At 34.1% G+C, this 22,257-nt stretch overlaps 1 protein-coding gene and 1 long non-coding RNA gene across 5 annotated transcripts; one reads left to right on the top strand and one right to left on the bottom strand.

Moving 5' to 3' along the window:
* Positions 1 to 14,677: 14,677 nt before the first annotated feature.
* On the top strand, positions 14,678 to 20,773 carry LOC108988795 (transcription factor MYB124-like). Of its 4 annotated transcripts, none has more exons than XM_018962157.2 (12): positions 14,678 to 15,045; positions 15,170 to 15,216; positions 15,306 to 15,365; positions 15,480 to 15,552; positions 15,835 to 15,890; positions 15,987 to 16,166; positions 16,254 to 16,423; positions 16,652 to 16,800; positions 17,109 to 17,251; positions 17,367 to 17,584; positions 17,690 to 17,835; positions 20,055 to 20,773. In XM_018962157.2, the coding sequence occupies exons 1-12, from the start codon at positions 14,956 to 14,958 to the stop codon at positions 20,163 to 20,165; spliced, it is 1,443 nt and encodes a 480-aa protein (XP_018817702.1). In that variant the 5' UTR covers positions 14,678 to 14,955; the 3' UTR covers positions 20,166 to 20,773. The 4 variants fall into 4 exon arrangements, with proteins under 4 accessions (XP_018817702.1, XP_018817704.1, XP_018817703.1 ...); XM_018962159.2 differs by having other exon boundaries at positions 16,655 to 16,800; XM_018962158.2 differs by having other exon boundaries at positions 15,309 to 15,365.
* On the bottom strand, positions 16,376 to 21,360 carry LOC108988796. Its single transcript, XR_004798034.1, has 3 exons — positions 21,148 to 21,360; positions 20,779 to 21,062; positions 16,376 to 16,459 (listed from the first exon to the last, which is right to left on the bottom strand). It is a non-coding gene; the product is annotated as an uncharacterized LOC108988796 (long non-coding RNA).
* Between the last annotated feature and the right edge of the window lie 897 nt (positions 21,361 to 22,257).

Consider the following 22,257-nt stretch of genomic DNA (forward strand, 5'->3'; position numbering starts at 1 on the left):
TCACGAATGTGAATTCCAACCATCCAAACTTGCTGCTCGTTTATAAAAGCTACTGACCCATATCGTAGCAATTTCCTCATTAAAGTTTTTTTTTTTTTTTTCTTTTTTGGAGATCAACCTCAGTGAAGTTTTTGATGGGTCGATCGAGCACCATCACTTTAGTGTGATACCCTTTTTTTTTTTCCCTTCAGAAAACAAAAGGATTCCACAATTTTTTATTAATTTTCTTGTCTTTTTGTTTTTCCCTCTCAAATGAAGGTCCTTGTCCATCGCTTTCAGTTGTTTAATTTTGCATCAAGGTGTCCATGCATGTCTTTATTGCAAAGTCTTCTATTTTGTAGGGTCAATATGATTAATCTTCACTGACTACACTAATAAATTATCAATCTTTGTAAGAGATTATTCAGAGAAACCCCACTCTACTGTATCTGTTTGTGATTCATCCTTGTCATTTTGGGCTCCAACAATGGCTGGCCTACTCTGAGATTCTGATCATTTTGTTGCTTTCTGATTATTTCTGATCCACGATTAATGGTCTTTTTCTATATTATCTCTATCCTTTTATATATATATATATATATATACACACACACACACAAGCAAAGAGACACAGAAACTGATCCATGAACATTCGGGGAAAAACAGGACAAAAAAAGTCATCGAGAAAAAACAATTGTTGCTTAATATCTTCTACCCTAATACCATATTCATTGGTATAATTAAGTTGATTTACTGGATCATTGGGTGATAAACCTTCAATTTTCGGGTAGGGAGATTTGAGATTATCTTCATGTGTCGGCAAAATGTATCTTAATGATATCGTTTTCCAAATTTTTTTTTTTTTTTTTTAATGTGGGAAGAAGGACTGATCTTCTGTCACGTCAGGACAATTTTCCACCTTTTTTCTCCTCCTATTTTCCTTCAATGACAATCAGATTGCTTACAATACTGTTCAAGACTTGAAATTCATAAGAGAATTTTATAAAGAATTATTAGAACCGTTAAATATATAAAGAGATTACGTAAAAATAAACTAAAAAATTAACATAATTTTATATGATACGTTAGATCTATTTTATATTAAAAATAATTTTATAATCTGACATATTATATCAAGTCACGTTAATTTATAAATTTACTTTTATGTAATTCTTTTATGATTAAAATATTTTTTATGAATTATTGACACTCTTTAAGCATTCGTAAAAGATTGTTTATAGAAAAGTACGTACTATATTCATAAATAGATTATATAAAAATAAATTTATAAATTGATGTAGTTTTATTATGTGATTTATTAAATTTATTTTATAATAAAAGTAACTTTATAATTTGATATATTATATTAAATTATATTAATTTATAAATTTATTTTTATATAATTTCTTTGTAGTTAACGTATTGTTTTGGTTTTAAATGCACGTACTTGTACCAAAAATGCCACCGATTTTCTTCCAATCCTTCGTATCGTGTTATCAAAATAATGCTAGTGTGTTTTTAATGAAAGTGAAATCAAGGTGAAGTAAACTATTGATAGTGTGTTGGATATATTTATTGAGTAATGTTATTTGAAGGCTTTTATACTATATGATATAATTTAATTTGTAAAATTTAAAATTTATTTTTTAAATCAAATTATATCACATAAATAGTATTATGTCGGGTAAAATTTTTCAAATAGAATTTATTGATATTTCAATAGGAATGACGAAATCACTTCCTGCTCATTTAACATGCAACGTGTGACTTGCGGCCTCAAATCTCATATGCCATGTAAGTGCAATTATTATGCACAAAAACTAATTCAATATTGACAAGTTGCTCGATAGTAATTCTAAGTACACGTAGCCATTTTTACATCCACGCATTCACGATATATAATTATATATATTCTCGCATCAGTTCCTTTTCTATTTTAAATGGCACGCCATATCAAATGCCCTTCAATAGTTTTCTTTTCTTAATATTTACACTGACACTGTCCCAAGTTTATCTAATACCGCGTTGAAGTTAGCCTTTGCTCCCCCCTTAAATAAAATGGGCCCCATGTCTGAGCAAATATATGAAGCCCATATAAATTTTCTAATAAGAGATTGGACGTGACGACGCTCCTCTCCTGGCCCATTTTACCTCTGAAGTCTCTCTCTTTTTCTTTCTCTTTTTCTTTTTTAAGAAAAAGAAAGAAAACCTCATGAATCTGTAGGGTTATCTTCTTCAATAATTATTTCAACAAGGAGGGGGAGGGGAATGGTTTGGCAAATATATTAAATTTTTATAATAAAAAATACCAATAATTCAACTTTTAATTAATATTGCCTGTTATATTCATAATTTTTAATTAATATTGTCTATTTTTATGGAGATATTTATGTTTGTTTTATGATACAGAAATAGCAAATGAAAAATAGTTGTTATTTTACAAAGTTTTCCCAAATAAATTTTGTGGTTTGCCAAACAAGCATCAAAGAATCGGTTCATTCTAGCCTAGTAAATTAAGGAATGTCCCTTTGTTTTCTTTATTTCTTTTTTTGGGGTCGTGGCTGCTGGCCTGTAAAGGGAGCAGTTTGAGGACGCCATAATAACTTGAAACCCTGTCTCCCCTGCCATCTTGTTTTAGCTTCAAAGCCAATGAGAAACAAAGATGTGGCATGCAGCTTTGATGCAGTGAAGATAAAAGGCACATTATCACGAGCTCTCTCAACTTGGTTCTGTCCTGAGAACCGTGCTCCTTTCCCTGATCGGGGTCCCATGAATGGGGTTTAATTTGTTGAAGGAAATCATTAATTTGAAAGGCATGAACTTCAGTTAGAAACCCCTTTAAAACCTCAATCAAAGCCCATCTATCTACTTCAGTGATATGTATGGAGCGCAATGGTTTTTACGTCGCAGAATCTGACAAAAAACTTATGAAGTTTCAGTACTGTAAAGTGAGCTATCATCCAGTACAGCTAATTTTCTCATCCTTGTGTGCCCTACCCCTCTTTTTGCCTTCATTTGTATTTCCCTTCTCTCCATTTATTTTGTTCACCACCCACAATTTGGTAGGACGTAGTAGTTTACGTCCAAGCTGTGGGCCTCGAGTTAGGTGTATATTGCGCTCAAAGACACCTTCGCCGAAGTTTCTGAATGTGTTTGAGACCTTAGTATGTTTGATAGCGGCTTAGGAGAAAAGATCTATTAAGTTTTGATCACACTTAAAGGCTTGAAGTACTGACAAAGATGGCCATGTAAAGCGAACTTTATAATATTTTTTCATGAGAATAACTACCGACTAATATAGTTTTATATGATATGTTAGATCTATTTTATAATAAAAATAATTTTAAAATTTAACATATCGCATCAAACTACATTTATTTGTGAATTTATTTTCGTATAATCTCTAGGTGACTAAAGTATTTCTAATTTATTATTACCAAAAGAGAGCCCATTTGTAGCTACGAACGGATATGATTTTATACCAAATTTTTAATGAAGATCAACAACAACAATAATGAATAAGGTTTTGTTTTTTTTTTCTCTCTCTCCAGGCAATTTCGCTCTCAACTAAAAATCTAAACATCCCATCTTCTTTGCTCAGAGGCGGGGTGGAGCTTTTGGCTCCACCACCCTCCTCCTGCCTGGCTTGTCCAGAAGCTATCCAACCCTTTTCTTTTCAAATTTTTTTTTTTTCATCCATAGTAAGGAGAAGAGTTGATCTATTGCTTTTCGGCCTCTCACGGCTGCCACCCACCCCATCATAGGACTTCCCAATCGTCGATCTTTTGGACTATTAAAGTAGAATATCGAATAGAATGGTGTGTACGTCTCACGCTCAGCTCAAACCACGTGTGAGATCCACACGTTGCCTCACCAATGAGAACATGTCGTTGCCACATGCAGCATTTTCGAGGCCAGGGGCTCTGACCAATCTCCACTCTTTTAGTGTGGCATGTGGTCTCCACGCACCTCCATAGTCCTTGAGGGTTGTCTGCCGGTGATTCGACGCATCTTCTGCTTGCTATCTTCCTAAGCAAGGATTGTGGGAAAGAGGTAGTGAAAAGTCTTCTTCAGCCATTCCAGACCAGTAAAATGTAGCACATAACTTTTCACTGTGGCTTCCACTCATAGTATTACAATTCGTTTATCGGATTGTATCAAAACCGTTTTATGCATTTTCTCTTTGTGGGAAATGAGTGGGGTCAAGACATTGGCCTCATATCTCTTTTTTTTTTTTCCCTCTTTCTTGTGTTGTATTTGCTAATTTGGGATGAATGTTGGGGCTTCTAACCTTTTCGACTCTTGTATCCTGTTAAATATATTTATAATATGCTCGCATGATTAGAGAAAAAAAAAAAAAAAAAAAGCTTCAATCTCAAGGGCTAGCTAGCTGACCAAGTGAGAAACCGAATAAGCTTCAATCTCAAGGGCTGTTAATTAGTGTTTGAAATCTTATTTATCCAATAATCCTCTAGGATCATTAAAAATGAATTCTAAAGACGAAAACAAGCTTGCCTCACTATCATCAAGGAGGGATCGGAATATTATATGTGGTGGCCTGTATACAAAGTTGTAATACTAATAAACAACAATTAATCTAAATATATGTCCCGAATTGATATAAATCCTTTTGAAGAAATTGAGATGTAGAAATCATGATCAGTTCGTCACTCACGTTGTAAAATACTCTCGATCGACTAGAAAAATTGAAGACTGTACCCTACTGAACGTTTTTCTCACTAAATAACAGTCTGTGAGACTGACAATTAATTCAAGACCTCGGCTCCTACATACTCAAATAACTGAAAGTAAAATGGAAAACAACTCGTGCACTTTTTCTTTCTTGATTTCCTGTTAGGGGAACCTTGGACCCGCTTCTTCTCAATGCTAATGATTTAAGCAAAGATTGTTGCAGATCGAACGGTTGGGATAAGCTCTAAGCTGCTTGACTGACATATCGTGCAAGTCCCATACGTGGGTTTATTATTCCAAACTTTGCTCATTAATACTTATAGTAGTCATCCCTACATGACACTCTAACTCGGGCAGAGCAAAAGAAAAGGAGAGAAATGGACCAACCTCAACTCATAAAAAGGAACTGAAGCTGGGGTTTCTGGTTCACAGGGACTTTTGACCGCCTTGCTGTAATTCTCTTCTTTCTCTGTCAGTTGTTTATTCCGTTTCCTCAGAAAAAGCAAAACAAGAGGAAGTGTGGGTTTGGGGCGGAATTAACTATTAAAGATCAGAGAAAGAGGAGCAGGTGATGTCAAGTCACGAGGCAGAGGAGGTGATCTTTCCAGTTAGGTGAGGTAGCTAGCTCCTCTAAAAACGCAATATCTTTATTGAAAGATGATAAACAGATAGACCCATGACATTTAGTAATGACAGAATGTGATTCATCCCTGAGTTCCCTTTGCCACTTTGCAGGTGCTGCTGTAAGGCCCCGTACCCCCTCCCCATTCCTATGTGAGTAGTCCTTTCAAAGGGCCATATCGATATATATATATATATATATGAACTTGTGTATGAATGTAACAGTACTACCTTCTCATTACATGAGCAGGGAGTGGCTCTGTGTATGAAAGATTCGCCATTTTGATCTGAAATATTGTTCTCTACCATTCAATATTGGAAAATCAGGAAAAAGTAGGCGATATAACACAAATTTGACTATCATATCTTAACAGATGAGCACGTTGCAATTGTATTTTATTTTTTTTCCCTGTTTGAGAGTGTTATGTGTCAATATAATTACTAGTTTGGGTGTAAAATCTAAAATGATTGGAGGGTGAAAAATGTAACAAGCTAGGAATCCCTATTGCAAGTCAAGAGATGCCATTATATCCTTGTTGTCTGCTACTTGCTTAATTGGCTGGTTTGGCGATTTCGGTTGCTAGAGACTTTTCAGCTGCAGAAATTTCTAGCCTCATTACTGGAGGATTCTGTGTGTAAATAATTCGATCTTGGTACAAATTGTGTAATTCGAATGGTCCATGATCTATAGCGCCGATACTTGTCCATTCTGAAGCAGTGGAGAGAATTGATCAAAACCCTATTCAATGTGTTTAATTAAGAGGAATGGGATCAGATTCAAGTAGTAGTACTGGCCGTGTCACATGATTTTTATGATTAGACATTCTGTCTTCGTTAACAGGCCGGCTCCAGTCTTGACAACAAAATCCATAGGGGGACCTGCAAATTTAAATTCTAATTCATCCTAATAGTACTTATCATTCCAACATGTCAGAAAGCATGCAGCGCGCGTGGTCACACAAACATCGCCAAAATAATATGCTGTTATATTTGAGAATGCTAGCTCTGCTCCAAAACCCTAATTTAGGTACACCACAAAAGAAACACACCCAGCACTACATTATATCCAATATCAAATTCCATGAGACTGTAATCAAGATGTTTTTCATTATAAGTCAAATGATATTTTTGACCGGCCGGCGCCCTGGCTTTAAAGTAGGATAGACACAATCACTATTCTGCAGCTTATATCTAATTTTGCTACGAAAAGAAGCTTCATGAAGATATATATATATATATATATATATATATGAGCAATGATGAAAATATAAATAAAACTTTTTAATAAGAGTAGTGAATGATAAACATGCATGGGAATCTTATAAACTAAAAAGGGACACAGCAATAAGAGCCAAACTATGGGAATATAAGAGGAGGAGGAGGAGGGCATAGGATTCCTAAAAACTATCTCTTTAACAAGAGCGTGCTTTGTAGAAAGGATAGGGAGAGAAAGCGAGGTGGGAAGTAAAGATCCGCAACTCGGTCTTAAAAAGGTGGCTCTCGTACCCAAAATGGGGGGTGCCCACACAGATGTAGGAATCCCAAGCAAGAGAGCCCCAACATTCACATAAAGCTAAAAATAGATGCAAATATTATTACATAAGCTCCAGTACTGTTTGTTCCGCACGTAGGGCCTTTACGTTAACCTCTTTTACATGGGATCAGTCAAGGAATATTTTCCCACTCATAAAATTATACTTGAATAAAAACAACTTTGTCATTTCACAAAAGAAAAAAGGACCAGGAAAAAGAAAGATCAGCCAAAACATATAGATATATACATATATATATATATATCGGCTTCAAAACCTAGCTATATATATATATACATATAATATCTTGAGAATTCATACAAACTAGAAAAGACTGATCAGAAATCATATATATTTCTTGATCTGCATGTGTTTGTTCATGTATTTTTCTATGACAGTATTTGAAAATTATGAAATGAGCAACGATCGAGGAAAACACACATGATATATAGCTAGAAAGTGGGCTGTACTCGATCGATCTAGCTTTGTTTTGTTATTCTAATAAATATTTGATGATGATCATGTCCTAGCTACATCAAACTTTATTTATTTAGTAGGGTAAAATACTCTTTTATCTTTTTCGGCTTCTTTTTCGATCTCGTTGTCTTCTATTAATTCATGGCCGGACAAGTCCAACTTGAATTAGTTTAAAAGATCATATACGACTGACTAGGAGCGCTTAACAAGCTGCCAAATTGGGCCCTCTAGAAAGCAAAGAAAGGATTACTCTTTAAAAACAGCTTATCAAAATATAGCATGAGACAGAGCACAAAAAACAAGATCACCAATTAATATGTACTTAGGATAAAATTCAATAGATCATTTGCATTGTATTCTATTGAAAAGGCAGTTCGCCAGAAAAGTTGTCCCAGACAACTCACTTTTCTTCCGGAAAATATTGAGATTAATTAGTTATAATGAGGTAAAACATGGAGTACTTTGAATGTAAAATCATTATTGATCTAACTCATCACTCATGCCCAGTTTAAGATATATCATAATTACTACTACTTCAAACTTACCAATATTCCACATGATTTTATATTGAAACAAGCTAGAACTGATCATATCAGATTCTATATTTTTGATGTTTAATAAAGTTAAATCTTTTATAGCCAAAGTTCTCTTTATTTCAAAATTTCTTTCTTTTGTTTTATTTTCTTGTCATTATATATGCCTCTTTATTCTCCTTTATTCTTCAAAATGAAGACCGAAAGATTTGATGATTGTCACTTTCGTACGTTAGAAGAAGGTAGCTAGCAAACTCTTTTTATTAAAAATAGAACTTTTTCGACCGTCCATACATATATAGAGCGAATAAAGAGGGTCGAATAATATCAGGAAACGTATCACAGATAGATGTTGTCATAAAAAAACAATATACATATAACCAGCGCAATCAAGGTGAATTAAAGTACTATATATTGCAATATTATTCATGATCAATGAAGGCTAATAAAACGGAATTGATCATTCTTCTTTCTTTCTTTTTCTTTTTTATATAACCAATTAGATCAAGTAGTACTACTCATGATAGGAATTTTCTTTTTACGTTATTTTTGGTTCATGTATATATATAGTACTTATGGATAAAGATCGTCACGTAAAGTTGGTTTCATGAAAAGAAAATTAGCAAATATATATATATAGTCACTATCTACACACACACATGATAAACATATTATATACATTCTGTCAAACATACATACATGCATGCATGCATACATACATCTGTGTGCATGTGGAATATATATATTAATATGTTTATAAGACATAAAAGTAAATAAACATGCAATTTATAATAAAGTTCCATCCGCGGGTAGAATGGGCGCCTAGAGATCGAGACAAAAGTCTATAGATAATGGATCATCCGAATAGACCGAAAAAAGAAGGATATAATTATAAGACCATTGAATATTTAATCTATAATCATTCTAATTTCCCTTTTGTTAGAAAGAGCGAGCTAGGGAGCTGATATCAGAAAAGAAAGCCCGAGAGAGCGGAGATAATTAGCGCACCGTAATCGATTGGGAGTGGCCGCTCGGCTTGACATGATGAGGGGTTTATGAAAAGAAGATGCACAAGTGAAAAGAAGATGCATAAGCCCCACACCTTCTCATCAAATATCAATCTCTTTGGGAACTTGGGCCGCCTCTCCACCAAGCGCTAGCGCTACAGCTCCACTAATATCATGATTATACCTTGCGTGTGTGTTTTTTTTTTTTTTTTTTTGTTAATTTTGATTAATACTTTTGCATTAATAGTGCTGATGTATCTTAATTACAGAATTGCATGCATGGTTGGGACTCCCTCAACATTGTGGCTACATTATAAACTCAGGCAACCCCATACTTAGTCGATCGTTGACGTCGGGTATATATTTACGTATATCGATCTTTATCAAAACATGAATATATATATATATATAGATATATATATATATATATATTAATATTGATCGATCGAGCACTCTCAATAATTAGGATAAGGAGAGTAAGTAAACATGATCAATAATGGCTTGTAAACAATTGTAAGAAAATGATCAGAAAGTAGTACCAATTGATGAAGAAAACGTATAATTAAAGAGCAACCACTAGCTCTCTCTTGATCACACTCAATTCTTTCGATCTTATTTATATATATTCTTAATTTCATTGTGGCGTGTGGGGAACTGCCATTAGAACTAGCTAGGCCATTCAAATTATTCTCCTTCCAAAGTCCATTAAGTTGGCCATAGCATTGAAAGAGTTGTCAATCAGTCTGATACTTTGCAAAATTGCAAGGGATCCACCCCCGCGGCCTACTCATGCCTTTAAATGAGCACGCAGAGAAACTTTTGAAAAATATAATTATATAAACAGTACCTCCTGGCCAAAACTTAACGTGATAGTTTGAAATTTGGGAACAATTAATGTTTCAATATTTGTTTTGATCAATCGAATCTTGTATGCAATTTCAGTATCTATCTCTTTCCGAAAACGAAAGCATTCAGCCCGTTTGAGTTGTCAAAAAACGTTTATAATATATGTGTGTGTGTGTAATATTTTTCTTCACAACGCATGATATGGGTCCCAATAGAACAGTAGACCGAATACTTTACCACATCCAATTCGTCAAAAGACTACGAAAACGCGTTTAGAATTTAGAACTTACAAGCTAGCTTATAAATATATATATAACCTTCCATATCCATCCTATAAACCATGAGTAGCGACAAATAATTAAAAGATAACCAAAGATTAAGGTTCTTGTTCAATCAATAGCCAAAAAATGACAAAATTAAGGCATATATAATGCAAGGAGCTAGGCAACAATTATTTATTTATTTATATATATTTAAAAAAAAAAAGGAATTTCTTTTTTTGAAAATAAGGGGTTCGTGGGGTTTGAACTTTTAAAAGTTTTTGGGGGTGTGGCAAATTAAATTAGCTTTTGGTGCATAGGGTTCCACAAGGTCGGTCTTTTTCTGGGTCGTCTTGCTCTTTGATGGCTGCTTGTGGGACAAATATCACCGACCCACTCAGCCTCCTCCACAATTCCTCCAGCTCCAGCTTCAGCTCTTACCCCTAGCTTAGCTAGCTATTCCCCTAACCCTCCATATATATATATATATATATATATATACCATTTCTACATCCCCCCTTTACATGAACATTTTCCTTTTAAGATTCCCCTGATCTCCAAAAAGCATATATATATTTAAATATTATATATGTTAATGGCGAGTGCTGCGCGCATGTAAATATTATTTATACTGATGATCATCGATCTCTTTGGAAATGGTACACAAAGACTAGCAAATTATAAAATAAAAAAGGGTTTTGTTACTTGAATCCATAGCTAGCTCCATTTTTGGCGGGAGATTTCGCTGTCATGCAAGAAAGTGACCATGCAATGAGACAAGCCATTTGTAGTTTATTGCCATTTGAAGGGAGGGGGATCCACCACATGACACCATTTCCATATTTCAAAAGCTGGACAAGATTGCTCCTTCTCTTTAATTTCTTTAGTGCCGCGTGGCAGATGCTTGTCTTGTCCACCTGGCACCCCCAACTCATGAACTGGTAGGTAAAACCGTTTGGTTAAGAAAAGATTACATGCATGTGAAACTTTTGAAAGTTGGGGATCACAGTACTACTACCAGATAACTATTATAGTATTATGTACTTCTTGGTTAATTAAGATAGGCTTAGAACCCTGCAAACTATTAAGTGGTTCATGTAGCTTTAGGTGGCTAATTAATCATCTAATTAAATTTTGTTTTTAATTCTTTATTTTAGATTATTTTTTACATAAATATATAATATATATTTATAGCTAGAATAGTCTAATATTAAGAAAAAAATAAGTACTATATATCTAATTAACACATCGGAACGGCTAGCTAGGTTTTGGCCCACAACCATGTTTTAAATTCAACTCGTTGAAAAATAAAATTAGTTGTACTAGGGTTAGGTTTGGGTCACTTCAATGAGAGATTTAATATATATATATATATATATGTGTGTGAGGTTTATAATTAATATGTATTTCCCACTATTATTTTCCTATTAATTTTCGAGTGATTACTAATTTGTGCATATTAATTAATGGACCAAAGTTTTCCACAAAGACTGTTTAGTTTAATTTTGGGGTCTCTTAAAGTAATTAATTAATATTGAGTTCTTTTAATGAATGTCTTCATTATATAATTTTCCTTGCTATACATGAATTGTGCATATATATTAATTAAAAGACATGCAGCGTTTTTCACTCACCAACAGTACTACTTTGTGTTAATAATTATAGGCCTGACTAATTGGAAATAATTGATGATCGCTTTGATCAAAATCTCTTTGGAATTTCACCAGATTAGATGTTTTCTTTTTGACTTTTATGTTTCCCATCAAATATATCAATTAGAGATTAGATTGTGATATAAGATACTTTCTTAACTTAATATATAATACAAAATTAACAACAACTCAGAAGATTCTCGATCGTATCCAATCAGAAACAGAAATACTCTTGGATATTGATCTGCATTTTCCCTATATGTGAAAATTATTCATATATATATATACACACTACCTGAATCTCACTCCCAGTCACCTCATAATTCCAGTTTTCCAGTACCAATATTAAGTTCAAATTAATTAATATTTAAATTTAGTTTATATGTAGACAATGTCAACAGTAATGTTTTGGGAATTATTATAATGATTTAGTCTAGAAAAATAAACACAAATATTTTGAGTTTTATAATATTTATTATTACATGTATGAATGATATATATATATATATATATATATTAGTTTTGGTGCATATAAGTTGGTGTGTTAACATGTCACTTATAGGAAGACTCATTAATTAGAACTTTAAAAAAAAAAATAAGTTATTTTTAGCGTAGCTGATGTGGCAAGTTTTGATACGGCCAACAGTGTAATGGGTGTATAAAAAATAGAAAAATAATAAATGTAGTGGTGAGGTGCGCAACGTTTGAAAAAAATGAATAAATACGAGATTCACGTAAAAAATAATTATTTTTTTTAATAATAAAATCTATTTTTTTTTTAAAAGGATTGCATGATACTTATATATTTCATAATTGTATCTAATATTACTCTAAAAAATAAAAATTATAATTAGATTTTCTGAAAAATAGAAAGAACGAATCATTCATAAAACAAAAATTAAGATTACAAGTTATCTACATACATGCACAACCCAACACCAAAAACTTTGAACTTTCAAAACTCGAATTGACAATAGCTTCTTACATTGTACCGTGAGAAACCCAACCTTCCTCCCCACCTCCGCATACGATCACGTGGCATACACTCTCCAATCAAACTGAGAGCTTTTGCGACTGCCAGACATGACCCACTCACATCCTCCCCAATCACTACAGAGCGTGATCTTCACGGTCTACAAGACACGTGGGCATTTAGCACAGTAAAAATGAAACTTGTGGAGATGCATGATCCACTGACTGGATGCACAGCTGAGTATCCAAAACAAGCATTGAATTGAAATGGAAATATTGAGCTGTGAATTGAAGGTTAGGTCACGAACATCATCACCTCCCCTTTTAAAACACACACCATTCAAATTATATGAGAAATAAGCCCAACTTGAAAAGCCACTAAATTCATCTCTCTCTCTCTATATATATATAGTAATGTTAAGGAGAAGTTATTATAGTAATGTACACTTTACATTCATTGTGTGACTGATTCTAATTGATTGTTCTCAACACTCACTTGGAGAGATGTGTGGTCTAGATAATGTCACATCATGTGTGCAAAATGAATACTCCCAATAATAACTTCTATTTATATTTATTCATATATATATATATATGAAATAGTTGTCTTTTAAGATTGTTTATATTCATTCATAAATAGGCATATTTCAAGAGTCAAGTGTCAATCTTTCAATTGAATTGAGTAGTCCTACACTTTTGAGTTATTTAGTTTGACAAGTAATTGTGGTATGTAACAAGTTGGTATGTTTTATAAGTCACTCCTCCATTTCCAAGTATACAACATCGTGCATACCTGTGGATAACTTTAGCCTTATTTGTATTGTTATAAATGGTATCAAAATCAAACTGACTAAAACTGTAAAACTTATGTCGTATTGCATATGATACCATGATCATATGATTTGACAATATACCTATAAACTATATAGATATATTTGTTATAAGGATTTTCCTCCTTAAATAAAATAAATAAATAAGTAAAAATAAAATGAAAATGAAAATGAAAAGGCCAATGCATTTTCATACTTTGGCTAGGCATGAGTAAAATTTTCTACATTTGGACTAGCCAAACCATTAAAGCTCAACATATGAGTTACAGTAAATTAAACTCCCTAGTTAGTCATCTTTGACTAGATACTATTCACTCACTAAAATAATATTTTAATCATATCCAACAAGCATTATATTATCTAATTATTTTAAAATCTATATAATCTATTTTTATTTTGATAAATAGTCTGTTATTTTTTACCTTATTTTAAATAAAAATTAAATTATTAATTAATATATAAAATATATTTACAAAATATTTCAATTTTTTTATAAAATATTATTAAAATATATAATATTATATTATTATTTTAACTTTAAAATAATTAATATAATATGCAGTCAAATATTAAAACTATAGTTAAAACTTGAAATTCTAGCGTAAATTCTCTTACGTGCAAGGTGGGGAATAGTACACTTCATCGTTCATTCATTGATGTGATCTCATTGAATTCAGCAATAGTTTTTTCAAACTTGCCCTCATAGCCGCGCACTAAAGCAAGGATCCGTTGATTTAAATTATTATTCTTTTTACTCTTCGACAAAATAAAAAATAAGAAGAAAAAATAAACCCTGTCCCTCTCCCAGAAGTGTGTGTGTGTGTATTCGTTTCAAAAAGCTTCGAGAGTGAGAGAAAGGATTAGGAGCAGACATATCATCGGTTCATTCGTCCCCATCTCCACAAACTCTAATCTCTGCAGTCACTCTCCAAACTTTGCAGAAAACACCTACATCGTATCTTGGCGAGTTTGTATCCGTAAGTTTGGGTTCCTTAGATCCTTTTTCTCTTATACCATACGCGTATTCGAAAAACGGTTTCTCGGATTTCGAGAAACAAGTAAAAAGCTTCTCATGGCCATTTTGGATCCGATCTTAAGTACATAATTATTCCATTTTTTAGTTTTCCACTACTGGGTGGTATTTATCGTACTCTCTCTGTTTTTTGTCTTTCTGATTTATGGGGTTGTGATTTTGATCGAATCCAGGAAATAGCGAGAACAAAGGTGGACTGAAAAGTTAGAATCCAAGGCAATTTTTTTAGAGTGTGTTGGGGTGTGGTGTATATAGCTTTTGAGTGAGCGTTGTGATTGTGCTTACGGTTCCGTTTGAACCAAACAGTATCCGTAAAGATAAGAAAGGGAAGAAGAAAGAAAGAGAGAGGGAAACGGTGGTACCTTTTTGCGATTTTCTTTGTGGGGGTTTTTTAATTTTTTGAAAAAGAAATTAATGGTATATTACTGTGACGCCAAAAAGGATTTGGCTTTGGCATGCAAGTTGGGTTACAATAAAGAGGAAGGGAGAGCGTCCGAGGAAGAAAGCAGAGCCACTAAACAATGCAAGAGATGAATAAGAAAACAAAGAAGCCGCTGGCAAACGAAGATTCCAAGAAGAAGGAGCGCCACATTGTTACGTGGACTCAAGAGGTTCTCCTTTTCTTTCTCTCCTTCATTTGTTCTCTCCCTCTCTCTCTGTTTCATGTTATCCATTTTTAAAATCATTTTTCTTCTCTAGCTGGTTCTGATAAATATAAGGTTATGTGAGTTTCAGGAGGATGATATACTCCGCGAGCAAATTAGCCTTCATGGAACGGAAAAGTACAGATTTCGTTCCATTTATCTTTGTTTTTCCTTTAAAAGAAGAACCCTTGAAGCGATTTACCTGATTATTTTAATCTATGTTAAAGCAGTTGGGCGATTATTGCATCCAAATTCGGGGATAAAACAACGAGGCAGTGCAGAAGAAGGTTAGTTTGGATTGATATTGTCCATTCAACTCTTTTTGAATTTGTATTAAAACTCTTGTTTTTTTTTTTTTTTTTTTCACTACTAACTTATATCTTATATGTGATATATTGCAGGTGGTACACATACTTGAATTCTGATTTCAAGAAAGGGGGTTGGTCGCCGGAGGAAGACATCCTCTTATGCGAGGTAATTGATTTTCCTTTTTTGAAAGTACTACGATGTTACACTTGTGCATCTCTAATGATGAATATCTGCATCTTTAAGATTTCAGAGCATATTTTACTTTCTTTCTGTGTGGTTGTGACTTGTGAGACGGTTTGCCAGTACCATCACATACAAGATCATTTACTGTCTTTTCAGCTTCTCAGAGGCTAAGCAGAAATATACCCACAACTGTTTTTCCGTATAGATAAGCATTAAGCCATTGTTGGATGTAGCTATGATCTAAGGACTCACTGTGATCTGCAGGCTCAAAAGATATTTGGTAACAGATGGACAGAAATAGCGAAGGTGGTTTCAGGCAGGTACATAAGATTGCTTCCTCTCTATGTGCAGTCAAAATATTTTTCTTCCATTGAGGGAAATAAAACTAAGTTTTACTTATCATCCTGCTTATGCAGAACGGATAATGCTGTGAAAAACCGTTTCTCCACCCTGTGCAAGAAGAGAGCAAAGTATGAAGCCCTAGCAAAAGAGAATGCTTGTTCATATATCAATTCAAACAACAAGAGGGTTATACCCCAAAATGGGTTCAACACAGATGGAGTTTCAGAGACTGCAGCACCTATAAAGAAGATGAGGTACAGTAAACGTTGAGTGTTTATGAGCAAATGTCGTTCACATTTTTGCTTAACATGGTATATGACTCATTTCTTTTTGCCATCCAGGAGGACCTACATCCCTGATCTCACAGAAAATTACAACTTAAGAGACAGATCACATAAACAATGTGGAACGACGAATCAGGAGCTGAGACCTCCTTTTGCTGTGCTGGTTCAGAACATCCGCAATGTTAATAACTTGCCAGCAGAACATCAAGTCAACAATGCCAAGGATGGTAATTCACCTCACAGAAAACCTAAGATTGAAAAACCTGAGAAAACCTGAGAAGCACATTAGGAGAAAGAGTACGAGAATAGGGATTGAAAAAACGAGAATAGGGCCTCATTTTTCAATCTGATAAACATGATGTTGGTCTATTTTTCCCTATGATAATTCTGTTTTCTGTTGGTTATTTGTTTTCCTTTTATCTAATTTTAATCTCACTTTTCCAATTATCCAAAAGCAGATCAGAATGACAAGATTCAGAGTACATTTCTCAAAAAAGATGACCCAAAGATAATCGCTTTGATGCAACAAGCAGAATTGCTCAGCTCACTTGCTCTAAAAGTTAATACAGAGAATACAGACCATAGTTTTGAAAATGCTTGGAAGGTTAGAACTTTGATTGAGTTTCAGCTATTAGCTTCCAAAGTTATTCTGTAGGAATGGTCCACTAAAGGTAGTAACAATATTATAGTTCATATGGTTCACATGCATAGGATTTACTTCAACAAATAAATGCATTTTTTCCACCCATACGGCCCAATCTACATGTATGTGCTTGAAAAATATTTTTAAAGGAATGATGTATGTGCCCTTAGTGTTTGAGTATTCTATATGTCCTCCTTAGAGCAGAGCTTTAAATATGATGCAGACCGGTTTTCATATTCTCTGTTGTTCATCAAATGTATAATTTTCAGGTTCTTCAAGATTTCCTGAATAGAAGTAAAGAAAGTGACATCCTCAATTATAGAATCCCCGATATTGATCTTCATCTTGAAGACATCAAAGATTTGGTAGAGGACTTGAGGAGTAGTGATGAGGAAAGCCAACCATCGTGGAGGTAATATATGGTGTAGATTAAATTCAAATTTATGAAAGATATTTTTTATTTTCAGGTTGAATGACTCGAGCAGGTTTTCCTCCCTAACATCTAGTTGTTGATCATAATAATTTAGGGAACCTGATCTGTATGAGGAGTCTCCTGGCAGCTCTGAATACAGTACAGGATCGACTCTTCTGTCACATGCGGCCGAAAACAAAATGGAACAACCACAAGCTGACATAGGTTCACTGCATCAGGATATCACTAGGTCGCAATCAATTCATATTGGAGAACAAAAGGATGTTGGTGAATGCCAAAAGGGGATGATTTCTGATGCAACCACAAAGCAAGGTAATGAAATCTTACTCTGGATACAAGATCAGATTTTTTTTCTTATTATTTCTCTCATTTCCCTACTGAATTATAACTACTGATAAAAGATCCAACTCATTTCAGGGATTTTCATGTCTTGTGATGAACGACCAATTAATGACGGAGTTGTTTCTGCCTCATCAATTACAGAGTTTGGTTCCCCTCTCCAAGTAACCCCACTATTCAGATCATTAGCAGCAGGAATCCCCAGCCCAAAATTTTCAGAAAGTGTAAGTTACTATAAAACTTTGATTCTACCGATAAAAAACCATTCAGTATAATATTTTATTGTTGCAGCAAATAAGTCTCAGTAATTTAAGTAGTAATAGCACCAGAAGTTGCAAGGTTCTAAACCATCAAGCCAACTGCCAGCAAAAATTGCAGTGCTAGTCACTGTTCAGGACTCACTGCCTCACTGACTGGTAGCATTAGTGCTATGAAGTGGAAGAGGAGGTCAGTGAATCTACTGATTATCATCTCAATGGCAGCTTAGAGTCCCAATTCAGACATGATATAAAATTTAAATAAGAAACTAGTCAGGATTTGAGTTGTGTTTTTTTTTTTGGATACTATGATTATCATCTCAATGGCTAGGGGAATTAAAGGGGCACAGTGTGGGGAGAGTACATGGGGAGGGATTCTCATAATGGGTGATTTCAAGTTTCCACAATATTGTGAGAGGCAGCCCAGCTAGCAAGATTGCGTAATGCATGGTCAGTACTTTAGTGGAGCTTAGTTATTGACCAAGTGGAATAGGATTTAGGACTCATTATTGGCAAAACAGTTCAGACTAGCTGTATCTGTTGTAAAGTCAATGGTAATATGGTAGTTAGTGGAATTAGAGACTGATAATGGTTAGAATTTGCAAATGCAAACCATCAACCACAAGTAGAACTCAAGATTTACTGATGATCAAGCCAACACCAGGACTATGAACCCAGTATTATTAGTAGTAGCAGTAGTTGATACTATGATTTAATTAAATTATAATGAAGCCAATAACAGTGGTGTAGCAGCAACATTTGTTACCATTTCAGTATAGTGAAAAGCTTACTACTTGTAAAAAAGTATACTGAAAGGTTTACTTCTAAGGCTGCCAAAGTTCAATCTGATCAAGTTTTGAAACTATGGGGGTTAAACTCTTGGGCAGTTGGGCAGATGTTGTTCCTAACAGAGAAAAATTGCGAGGGGTGTTTGAATCATGGAGAGAGAGCGAGAGAGGAGAGGGGAGAAAAAACATGAAAGAGAAATTGGAATATAAGGGACCATTTTTGCGAAAATGAACTCAACTAAGAATTCATCATCTCTTGGTGACTTGGGTGAACTATAATAGTCGCTATCTTTGTTTTCTCTCCTTAGCAACAGTCTTTGATAAAAACTAGATCAACATAAATGTAGGTGATCAGAGATTCCAGTTGCTGCCAAGTCAGATTGTATATCATGTTATTAAATCTAAAAAGTGTAGTAGGATATATAGGCATGCTGAGATGACCCAACCAAACATAGAAATAAAAACGAGGTTGACAAAATTTCATAGAGGCTGCCTGTTAATTACCCAAGACATCCTGTTGACAAATATAAATAAGAACTACAGAACCATGTCCAATACTCTGAAGCCATTATGCTTTCATTGCTTTGGATTGTTATAGGCATTGATGAAAAGTGCAAAAAAAGAAAAAAAAAATCACAACATTGTAAAACACCGCTAGTCTAATAAACTCCACCCCAGGCCTCAAAACTAAAATCTTACAAACTTTGTCTCTCCTACTATAATCATTGTAGGGAATCTTACTAGTCATCTTATTTAATTATTATGTATCTTCGTCTATATTTATGTTTTGTAGCCATAACTCTACTTTTATTTCACATATTCAACTTTTACACTGTCAATACAAAATCAAGCAAATATTACACATGGCATGGTTGCACGACATTATGAAGCAGAATACCATGACGAAAACTTAAGTTTATATGTCCAAATAACTGAGAAAACGCTCAAGTGTTTGGAGGGGTCATCACTACCATTGAAACCTTTATCTTAATGTGATATCCTGACTACACATGCAGATATGTGAAGAAGCTTGGTTGAGCCAAGCAGCATCCTAGATGTTGCCTTGAATTTATTAGTCTACTGCCCAACATCGTAACGCTGAGAAGATTATCTGTTGTTTAAATTTAGCTAAAGCTTATCCCCACCTTCCTCCTGGGCAACTTTTGTTACGCATTAGTGTGTTAAGAAATAAAAAGATGTGGAACTTTATTAATGGGTCATACCGAATTTAAAGGTGCAGGTTCTACCCCTTATGTGTATTGATAATTTCCTTTGCTCTCACAATGTGGGGATAGAAAACAGGAAATACTTGCCCTTATGATTTACTTCTATATAATTTTTGAAGGTCTCAAAATTTGATCAAAGACTGACCAGGGGATTTTGTTGCATTTTTCACAGGAAAGGAGCTTCCTACTAAAAACACTTGGAATGGAGTCCCCTTGCCCCGACCCAAGTACCAATCCTTCACAACCACCATCCTGCAAAAGAGCCCTCCTCCATAGTTTATAATCAGCATCTCTAATATACCTCCCAATAGAAATTCTACATGGTCCAGGTCCATTGTTGAGTTCTTGCCTTCTCATTTGATTTCAGTTTCCTAGGATTGCAGCCATTTCGGCCTTGAATTTTACATAGGCATGTTGAGACCTGCATTCCAAAACCCCCAGATCTAGAATGTTATGGCGCATTCTGCCATTCCCCAACACATCTAACGTGTTCTGCATTTTTTGTTCCCCACCAGATTTACTACCTTGATATACTCACATAAACCCAGTGTGCTCGGTGTGCCATTTTTTTGTTTTTTCTTCTCGTTTTATATGGTTTTGGGTGTTCCAGTTTTTGGTCTTGATTTATGATCTGTACAGAACCTGTTATATAATCCTTAGTCATTGAGGGTGTAAGTATATATCGGCAGCTCGCCTATATATGATGAAAGATATAGAGGAAAAAAGAAAGGAAGATTAACCAGTTGAAATGGATTCCCTTTTTGTTGTTTTTGGGTGTGCAAAGGGTATAGAATAAGGCTTTATTTTTTTTTTCTTTGTAATTTTTTCACCTGATTTCTGATGTAATGAAACTTAGTGTGAATGGATTGGAAATTCTGGTTTTGGTGTGCACATACCTCTTGTCCATTTTCTTCCCTTGAACTACTGCACGATCATATCTACCGAAATCTGTAAAAGAGAAAGTGAGAATTAAGAAACATGCACATACAGCATCATCAAATACGAGTTTCAAATGTAAACTCCATTTTGTTTCTTGCAAAGAACAAGAAAACGAAAAGCAGATGACTTGTGATGTTTGAGATAATAAACCACTGTTAACCACCACTCCATGGCATTATCATCCACTTTTTCTCTCATTTCTTCCAAAGACCAGAGGGTAAAACCAAACCAGAAAATTCATCTGAAAAAGAGAAGCAGAGGTTTGAGACAACAGAACTGAAAACAGAACTGAAGAAAAAAGAAACTTGGGAAGTGGAATTCCTTACTTGCAGAGGGCAGAGTACCATCAATTCTTGTCTGGGCGTGGCATTGAAGACACTCTGTGTTGTCTCTGAGTTTTCAACTGTGGAAAAGTGAGAAAGTCTTGGGGGACGAAGAATGGTTTAAAACGTTGGTAGTGGAAGAAGCCAAAGAAGGATCCATGGTGGTGATGGTTGGTGGACAGGTATAATTATCACGAAAGCAAAAGCAATTGGTAAAAGTGGGGAGGGAACTCTCTACAAAATAAAGCGCACTCATTTGCTATTAACCTTCCCCTAAAAAAAAAAGACCTTTATCGAAGGAAGGTGCCATTGATTATTCTTTTTGCCGCTTAATTTGCCATGCAAACTGGTTTGACCTTAAGTTGAACTAGTATTAATACTAACAATAAGCCCAAACTTCTTCCCCAGGTAGGTTTGGGAACTGTGAGGTACTTTCAAAATACTTCATTATTATTTTTTATTTTATTATTATTCTTTATTTATTTTATTATTTAATATTCTATTTTTTTTAATTATTTTTTCACTACTATTTACAAACATTCTCATACAAGTGAAAGAGGGGGCAAGAGAATTAAAAATCCAATCATATCAACATTGTTTAAGATTTATAGTATAACAAAATGAAAAAATAAAACAAATATAGGCATTAATATGATTCTATAATTTTTGTTAATAATTATTGTTGGTATGAGTTTTACTATTAATATTAAATATTTAATAAATATTATAATGTTTATCTTTTTAAGTCTAGATCATATAATTCAAACGATAATTATTTTAATCCATCTGGTACGATTGAATTAGTATAGGGATATTCAAACGGACAGATATTTTGTTTTTCCCGTTGAGACCCATTCATCTCAAACCTCTCTCCGTCGTTCAAACCCTAACCACTACCTTCCCAATTTTTCCAATATTTTCGATATCGCTGTCTCACATTCCAACCAAATCAACATAATGCTACACAGTTACTGGCTCTAGGGGTAAACTTCACCTTTGTAACACTCCAAAAATACTTGATAAAGAAATGCACCGAAAATGACTCATTTTGAGAGGAGCATCTCGAGAAAATAGAGGTAGAAGAAGAAGATGATAGAAAAGAGAATAAGGAAT

The sequence above is a fragment of the Juglans regia genome, chromosome 13 (genome assembly GCF_001411555.2).
Source record: "Juglans regia cultivar Chandler chromosome 13, Walnut 2.0, whole genome shotgun sequence".
In the NCBI taxonomy this organism is placed as follows: Eukaryota; Viridiplantae; Streptophyta; class Magnoliopsida; order Fagales; family Juglandaceae; genus Juglans; species Juglans regia.